Below are 9,389 nucleotides of genomic sequence, written 5' to 3' on the forward strand. Positions count from 1 at the left end.
ATAGCTGTTTCGTTTGCAATGCTATGTTTTAAGCAGCTGGACAAAAATTCAGTTGAACACTCATTATATGTTTTAAACTTGTTTCTGAATAATTTTTTTTCATTCGTGATCAGAATTCGGAAGAAGGCGCTAAATATAATTGACCAAAAATGGTGAAAAAGTGATTAAAGTCGAAGCAGCGAGATGCGATGATTTACAGGTTGTAAGAAACAAAAGCAACTTTACACGGGTTTACACGTTTACTAGTGTGCGTAGGTGAAAAGTCACTCTTCTCTATAGACCTTTTTACGTACGAATGCATTAGTGCACCTAGTTGAGGAAAGTATTTACAAATCGCCTTTTTGTTTGCTATGTTACTATGTTATGTTTCTGGCAGCTGGACAAATATTCAGTTGAATACTTATTATAAGTTCTAAACTCGTTTCTGAATGAATTTTTCATTCGTGATCATGAATCAGGGGAAGCTGCTGAACATTATCGACCTAAAATGGTAAAAAGTGACAAAAAGTCGGAGCAACGAGATGCGATGATTTACAGTTTGGAGGAAACAAAAGCAACTTTACATGAGTTTACACGTTCATTAGTGTGCGTAGGTGAAAAGTCACTCATCTCTATAGAAAGTATCGATGCCAAAATACTCGACGCTTTTGGCCGAAGTATCGATACCGTTGGTATCGATACTGGTATTGCCTATCCCCAATAGAAGGCATCGGTGGTATCGGTATCGTTTCAAAATATCGTTGGCAAAGTATCGATACCGCTACTCATCGTTAGCCCAAGTATGATGACAGTTCTACAAGGTATGCTACATTTTTGTCTATCCACGCACACAAACAAATCTCGTTATGAAAAATTTCGCGTTTGTATGGAATTCAGAACATTTTTGGAAATTTCCCGTTTTATATTGTTTTATATCTGATTTTTTTAGTTGGAGAGTGAATCTCCAGTTGAAACACACTAGAAATTGATATCTATTTAGATTTAGTGTGAAAAATTGCGACAGTATGTCGAAATAAAATATATAAAAATGCTATATTTCTAATAGTTGGAGCATAATCTTAGTCACTGTCATAGCTCATGACTATTGTTACTGTATGAAACATAAGCGACTCTATTTAGAAGCGCTATTAGAGTACAAGAAAAAAACGAAAAATGCAAAAAGGTTACCGGCAAATTGATGAAAAACAGCATATTTAACCTAAACCGTAGCATGTTTATGTATTCCCCACAAATAAAACATGTTTCAACATCATTTCTATAACTTTTCAGGAAAGTATGTTCTATAAGTTTAGTTTAAAATGCAAAATCATTTCAAATTTCATACAAAATTGGAAAAAGTTCATAACGATCACTAATACTAATGCATCGACGTGAATAGCATACCTTGTAGAACTGTCATCATACTTGGATCGCTAGCAACGATTATCGATGCCGAAACGCTCAATACCTTGGCTCCATGTATCGATACCGTTGGTATCGATACAAGTATCGCCCATCCCTAGCAGCTGGACAAAAATTCAGTTGAACACTCAATATATGTTTTAAACTTGTTTCTAAATAAATTTTCTCATTCGTGATCAGAAATCGGAAGAAGCTGCTAAATATAATCGACTAAAAATGGTGAAAAAGTGATAAAAGTTGAAGCAACGAGATGCGATGATTTACAGGTTGAAAGAAACAAAAGCAACTTTACACTACAGACCAGGGCTCTACATTTTTGAAACAAAACAATGAAACTGATATACTCGCGCTATCATTTCGATTCGAACAGTTTCATTTTCCCTTGAATCCTTTCAGTTCCGATCAATATTTCCTTCCTCTTTCCTATATATACTGTATGGAAGCCTTCTGTCTCCGTCAGCGCTCATTACCATTTTCAATTGAGATTCGTCATGTGAGAGTGATAGTGATAATCTCCGCTTTCAATTGAAAAGCATTTGTATGAATTCCAAGCCCTTCAGTTGTCAGAATCACAGCAAGAGGTTTCGACTGTGTGTTCTGTGACTCACGAAGTGCTCGAAAATGAAACAAAAGCTTTTCAATTGAAACGGGTCGGGTCAAAGCGTCACTATAACCTGATAATTGTCAATTGAAAATGACTTTGTCAGGCTCTGCTACAGACGGGGTTATAAACAGATATTGTGCATGCAGAGAAAAATTAGAAGCGACAAGTCGCTCGTCTGACAAGGATTTTCCAGCCAATTTCGTAGTATTTTCATATAATGTAGTCTTTCAAACTATGTCAATTTAATCAAAGACAACATCAAAACTACATTGTACTGTGTGAGAAATAATCATACAAAATGACATCGCTAGAAATTTTTGCGTCGCTGGACTCATCAGCGAATTGCAGAGTAGTGCTGCAGCGACAATACGCAAAGAGTGAGGTCGAAAACTCCAAGTGAACCGTCAAATCTTAGCCCCAAGTGTGCAAAGTAAACAAACTCATGCGTGTTACTTTTCGTGCAGAATGTGTGTTGTAATCAGTATAAATTCTGTGAATCACGTGCAATTATGGTTTCAACGAAAAGTGTGTTCGTCATGCTCATATTATGAGTGATGCATTGAAAATTAAATTACTCTATGAACAAGCATTGAAACTCAGTAATATATTCTTACAAAGTTTCGAAATTTTATTACACTTTCTCGTGCGTATGAAAAGTCAAGCGAAAATAAATGTGGTTGCCAGAATAGTTTAAAATAGAATATTAGCAAAGGGTTGCCATATTTACTGCTTTTCCCTTCGCGTATCTCTTCATAAAGCCTGTAGTACACTCTTTGTCTAATGGTCAAATATTTGACCTTCTAACATAATGGTCAAATTTATTTGACATCATGGTTGTTGTTTGCCCCATGTTAAAATTGAAGAGTGACAAATAATTATCTTTGACCAAATTTTTATCTGTCAACAAGTGACAAATATTTGACGCTAGGTCAAAGAGTGTACTACAGGCCAAGGATACCAAATGTGCAGATTTGTCTGCAAAACGCAGATTTTTGGAGTCCGTGTGCAGATATTTGTTGATTTGCAGATATTTGCAGTTTTCCACGGTTTCTGCAGATTTTTGTTAGAGTCTTCTTATATTTGCGCAGATTTTCTTAAAATGTGTGCAGATTTTTACAGACTTTTGCTTGCGCGAGCGAAATTTTTTCGGATCACGGATACATTTTTTTTTCAGATTTCGAGCACATTTTTCCGGTTTTTCGAGCAGTTCAGACATTTTTCAAAAACATCTGGCATCTCTGTTTGGAAGATTTCTTCCTGAGTGTTACGTATGTCTTATGTATGTGTTGTTACTGTTTATCTTGCTATGAAATCCCAAATATAAAGACTAAACAAGAAAGTTAACCGCGAAACCAACAAGGAGGAGCTTCATTCTTTAATGTTTCCATTCACATGCCCCCCGATCGTTCTGATCATTAACGTATGTTGTCTTTTTTGCTGGGAATCGTCCCAGTTAGCGAATGCCCAGTTAAAGCCTGCCCAGTTAGCGAACAGTTACTGTACAACGCGAACAAGTTTCAACAGTCAAAGTGCATGCAGGATTAAATACCATTTACTTTTGATTCTAGCGCAAAACGAGGAAATATTAAATCTTCAACAATTTTACAATTTCATCTCGGATATAATGTTAATCGCATGGTGTGCTGCCCTGACAGAAGGGATTAAGGCCACATTTGAAAGCTGTTTTTACACTGAAAATTTGACGGCTCACAGATTTCGAATGCCAGCATTCCAAAATGTTTGTGCAACTTTTCATTAGAGGAAGTGCCGGATAATGTACCTGTTACTGATGCTCCTCGCTAATGCAAAAAGACAGCTTTTACTAGAGGAAGTGCCGCTGCACCAGCTGGCCCTGCCAATATCGCTGCTGATACCACTGCTGCTGCTGATTCTTTTTACTGCCACAGGCCCACAGCTGCTGCTACTGTTAAGTAAGGATTGTTGCAGTCGTTGTCGTAGAACTAATGTGAGGAGTTTCGGCTGAAACAGGCTCTTATATAGGCCAAATAGTACATTCCGAATTACTAGGGCTATAATTCTGTCGACCGTGCTTGGGAAAGCAATCATATAACGATCAGAGGTCGAATTTTGCGCTTTGACAACGCTTGACAATTTTCAATAGTACAATAGTTCGAATAAGAAATTACAATTTTCTGCGTTTGGGAAAATTCTTAGAAGATTTTTCAATCGATTGCTACAAGAACGAAGAAAATCCATCGAAAACTAATCGATTTATTAGCATTTGAAATTAGACATATTTTTCACTTTTTCTACGTAAAAAATGGAATTTGGCCAAACTAGCACAATCCTTCTATAACCTTTCTTTAACTATTATTTTTGCATGACATGTTCCTTAAATGAAATCTTGACAATTGGAAAGAGGTCCCAACATATTACTTACAAAGTCTATGTTTATACATCCCCCCCTCCCCTTCGCCCACACAACCTCTAATTCGGCCTATATACCACAAAATAATCGTTTTTGTTTTCTGGCGTTCTGCAGTCTGGCATAAGCATAACTATGAGTGTTTTTTAGAGTAACGGAACGGTTATATTTACAAATTGGATTTTTTAAAACAGTGAAAGATGGGCTTTAGCCGCCAGGCTTACGGTGCATATCATTTCAATACATTAGCTAAAATCTAAGTCACAAAGTACTGTTTAAGCATAAATTAAGATCGTAGTGCCTGTAATCGGCTTTGCATGTCCTTCATATCTTCCTCATTTTCCTCCTCCGCCGTTACACCAGATGCTTCACCCTCGCTTTCTTTTGCTGGAGCAGCAATTGGTGCTGACGGAGCCTCTCCAAGTTTCCCCGCGGTAATTTCCCACAGTACCTTATCGATTTCCTTTTGTGCCTCTTCCTCCATTTCTTCAACATCTTCTAGTGATTCCATTGTTTCATCAATCATTTCCTCGATGATGCCTGCTTTCATCATTTCTTTGGACATGTCCCGCATGGCCGCAGCCACTTCCGGTAATTTAACAAGCGCTTGCATTGCTTGCATTACTTCAGTCGACTTAGATAACGATCCGGCTACCCTTATTGTTGCTAGCTGATTTTTCATCTGCAGTTGGACAGAGTTGATGTGAGCTTTACTAATGTAGATCTTGTTTATGGCCTTTCGTGACCTGATCAGCTCTTTCGCTAAAGTTGTGCAAATTTCTTTATCGTTTTTCTTGGCAGCCTCTTTTAGTGAACGTTTCACTTTTTCCTCCTCCCGTTGAATGGATCGAATTTGTCTATCCAAAGCGTATGATTCTTTCCTTAGCTTAGACGACCATTCCTGAACCTATACATAAACATTAAACGTTGATTAAAAATCGATTCATGCAATCAAAACGTTGGTATACCATGTCTTTTGGGTTTCGCTCTTGCGATTTACCGAAAAGGCCCATTTGGATTATAATAAGAATATTTTTATATTTTTCTAACAAAACAATTTAAACCACACTTAAACCAGAAGAAAGGTGATTCATTCACTTTGGATTCACCAATTAACAATCTATGTATTTACATTTATAACAATACGTATGCGCCGTCAAAATATGAAGTTTGTTATTGTCTGGGACTGCGAGGCAGAGCTGCCATATTTTATTTTGAAAATTCTGTATGCACTCGTTAAAAAATCTGTATTATTCTGTATATTGTCCTTTCACAAAAAAATTAGAATGCAGGGTATTTTTAACAAAAAGAAGAAGCAACACCCGCAACTGACAGACATCTCAAACATTGGTAAAAAAGTGCTGTAAGGAATAGCACTCGATACACGTTCAACTGGCGATAGTGAAATGTTCGTAATTGAAATACAAAAATATCCGAATAAGTTTTATTCTCTACAGCTCATTAGTTAATTAAGGTCTTTTTATTTGTTTCTTAGGTTTTCGTTTGTCTTAATCGAGCGAATATTCATCATCGAAGGCATGTACGATTTATTGCCATCAGTGATGGGCACCATTTCGCCTGTTTTTAGATCGGTTAGTGAATATGATACGACAACATTGGGTACGGGTTTGTTAAAGTTCGCATGCTTTTGGCGATTTGATGTATTTATCACAACAATGCCATGATATATAAAATAAAAGTCGTGGGACAACTATGTCTATGAAGTTCAATTTCGAAGATGCAGGAGACAGACATAGAAACGATGCGCTGTACACTTTTGCGGTACTGGAAAACATTTATGTTATCTCAGGAAACAAATTTAAAAAAAAAAGACTCTAAAGCATAGGAATTCTCAAGCTGGAACCAACAGAAGTGATGGGGAAACTAGGCCTTTGAATTTCGTTTAGCGGTAGGGCTCAGAAGCTTCGGTTTTTCGAAAAATGTCCACAATGGTAAAAATAAATTAAAGCTGAGAGAGTTTCCTAGCTGAAAAATATATCGCAGTGGTCTAAATCTTACAAAAAAAAAATCTCTAAGGAATTTGGCATCACAATTTTTTTTATCGAACATTTTCTCATTGGTAAAAAAGTATAATTTTACCCGCACGACTTCCCGAAATCCGATTGTGCTGAAATTTAGAATAGTGACTTCTTTCTAGAAGACGAAACTCTTAAGCCGTACCTCTAAATCTCTGAACGAAATTCAGAGGTCTTTTTCCCATATATCTCATCGACACATTTTTCTGTTGCCCGGCGGTCATTCACCAGTAAATGAAAACTATGTTATATTGCATACTGTTTAAGCAACATCAAATAATGGATTATAACTAGTTTATTCGTAGAACATTCTGATTGCAAACCATATCAATGCGGCTCTGCTGCATAGTCGAGGGCAAGGAATCAAGGCGGCTTCAATTCTATTCAATATCAATTGAAGTAAATTAAGAGTGCATACGCTTTGACAAACAAGTTCATGAGTCGCATTTTTTTCGGTGCTGTCTGAGATTGTCATTTTCGGTTGTCAGTTAGAGCGCAAAATTCTAATTTTTCTCTGAAATCACAATATTATTCGTGTGCCTACAAGTGCTTGGGGTTGTGGTAATTAGGCTTGGATTTCGACCTTAAATCTAACCTAAAACCGTTAAATGGTTGAGAAAATCTCCTGAAAGGAAACCGAGTTCTATAACCGTGTTTTTTCTCATATGTACTCTCGGATCAGGTATTTTTCCCGCTTAGCCAAATGTCTAGAAGAAATAAAAAAAAGTAAGTTCCCGCTTAGTAAAGTGCCGGACGCCCAGCAGAATCGAACAGAAGTAATAGAAGAGCAAGAGAAGAGCGTTGGTTGTCATCAACGCAAATGCAATAATAATTATATTATAATTGTAATCAGGCGCAAATATTCACGTTGAACGAAGAAACAGATTTTAAAGCCTACTCGCACCTATACAAATTCCCATTCGGAACTGCTTGTGAAAACCGAATCGGCCAGTTTGGCGGTTATGCGGGAAACGTATTCGAAAAACTGAAAACTGATGTTCGGATTAAATATTTGTGAGGCAGAGCTACCAGTGCTTTATTACGAACATTTTGTGAAGCATCAAAGTTTCACACCGATTTCGATTGCTGAAATTCTGTACAAATCTGTATAAAAAAATCAAAATTCTGTATGAATTCTGTATTCTGTATCATTTCTGTATCGTGGTCAAAAAATCTGTATAATACAGGAAATCTGTATACTTGGCAGCCCTGCTGCGAGGCGAGTGCAATCTTCTCGAAAACGTCAAAAAATGTCAAAGTCTGCAAGCCCCAGAGATGCCAGATATTTTTGAAAAATGTCTGCAACTGCTCGAAAAATCAGAAAAATATTGCTTGAAATATGAAAATAATCGATCTGTCATAAATCTGTAAAAATCTGTACACATTTTTAAAAGCCTGCGCAAACACAAGCAGACAGAGACGTAAATCGGCAAAAACTATTGCGAGCATTTTACCGATTTCACCTCTCAATAGAAGATTTAAGGCCTAAACACAATGGAAGTGTTTGCGTTGCGTTGACGTTAACTTGACAGCAAATGTATGGGCTAACTGTCAAATTGCCGCAAACGCAGCCGCAATGTATCCATAGATCATTGCACGATGACGTCACAAAAAAAAGAAGAAGAAAGAGATTAGACAGTTGTCGCGGGTTTGTTTACATAGTAAAATTTTCGGCTCGAATAAAAATGCGGAAGTGTCTTGTTAAATATTGCGTTTCCAAGAATAAACCAACAGATTACAGTAACAAATCCGCATAAGCGGAGAGTTTTCCCATCTTTTTCGTACTCGTATCATTCATTTTCACTCGTATGACTCAACAGTGAATGGAAAAAAAAATTCAGCACCTTGTAAACAAACCCGTGAGAAGTGTGAAAGTGAGGTTATTTTCGTGTGCAATGATCCATTTTGTGTGGGCATTATAGTACAATAAATTCGTCGCACAAAAATAAGATCATACTGCTCTCTTCACCAGTCGTGCACTGTAACTGCACAGCAGTAGCAGCGGGAGCAATGGCAGGAAGGCAATGAATAGCAGTGACGGTACATTTTCCTGGTCAGTTGACATTGTTTCGTTTTTTGATATTTTTGCAGGCTCAACATGATTGTGATGTGAAGGTAGGCGAATATTTCTGACGTCTATGAATAGCAGGTATAAAAACTAAGTAGAAATGGAATAGACAATAATTTCGGTAGATTTTTGCCATTTTTGCAGAGTCCACTTTTATTTGCGCAGTGTTTCCCAAAATGTGTGCGGATTTTTCTCTGTGCAAATTTCGAGCAGTTGCAGATATTTTCTAGGGATGGGAATCGGAAGCGAAGGTATCGATATTTGGTATCGCGATATATTGAAACGACTCGATATCAAGTAACAAATATATCGCAATGAAAGTATCGATATTTCAATATTATCGCAATATCGAAACGGGTGAAATGGAGAACGAGAAAACGAACGAAACCGAGAATCAGGCAGTTTTGCTTGTGAGAGAGTTGCATTGGTTTGTTTATAAGCATAATCAATTTTCCAAATTTTCAAATGGATCATATATTTTCAACGGTGATAGATAAAACAGTGAATTCATTTAAAATGGAATCAATCAAACGTAAATTCCTTAAATTTCAGGGAGTTGATGGAAATCAACTAGAAGACAACATGCGATTGGTGAAGGTCATGATTCACATAAAAACACAAACGCAGCAGTTGAAAAATATGCTGCTTGTTGGTTCGAATAACAACACCAACCTTCCGGCGCAACAGTGTCCAGAGATTATCTACGATGAAAGGATCGTAGCTGTGACTCACTCCAAAGATTTAACGATACATAAATGAAAAATTTGCAACAAGAAAAATCTAGGGACAATCATTCATATTTTATTAATATTCCTTTTCTCGACGATTTTCCGATTGTCGATTCTAGTGATAAGTATCACGGACAGTCAGGGAAAACCCACACTACTGTATACG

At 37.0% G+C, this 9,389-nt stretch overlaps 1 protein-coding gene across 1 annotated transcript; it reads right to left on the reverse strand.

Moving 5' to 3' along the window:
* Window positions 1-4,217: 4,217 nt before the first annotated feature.
* LOC129719183 (charged multivesicular body protein 3) lies at window positions 4,218-5,650 on the reverse strand. The gene is made up of 2 exons (XM_055670676.1): window positions 5,360-5,650; window positions 4,218-5,298 (listed from the first exon to the last, which is right to left on the reverse strand). The coding sequence occupies exons 1-2, from the start codon at window positions 5,402-5,404 to the stop codon at window positions 4,678-4,680; spliced, it is 666 nt and encodes a 221-aa protein (XP_055526651.1). The 5' UTR covers window positions 5,405-5,650; the 3' UTR covers window positions 4,218-4,677.
* Between the last annotated feature and the right edge of the window lie 3,739 nt (window positions 5,651-9,389).

The sequence above is a fragment of the Wyeomyia smithii genome, chromosome 1 (assembly GCF_029784165.1).
Source record: "Wyeomyia smithii strain HCP4-BCI-WySm-NY-G18 chromosome 1, ASM2978416v1, whole genome shotgun sequence".
Classification (NCBI taxonomy): domain Eukaryota; kingdom Metazoa; phylum Arthropoda; class Insecta; order Diptera; family Culicidae; genus Wyeomyia; species Wyeomyia smithii.

Excerpts from the sequence above, each read along its gene's own strand:
- LOC129719183 (XM_055670676.1), bottom strand. The coding sequence starts at position 5,404 with ATGGGCCTTTTCGGTAAATCGCAAGAGCGAAACCCAAAAGACATG. Across the intron at positions 5,299-5,359 it reads AGCGAAACCCAAAAGACATG|GTTCAGGAATGGTCGTCTAA; the intron begins GTATACCAACGT and ends GTTTATGTATAG.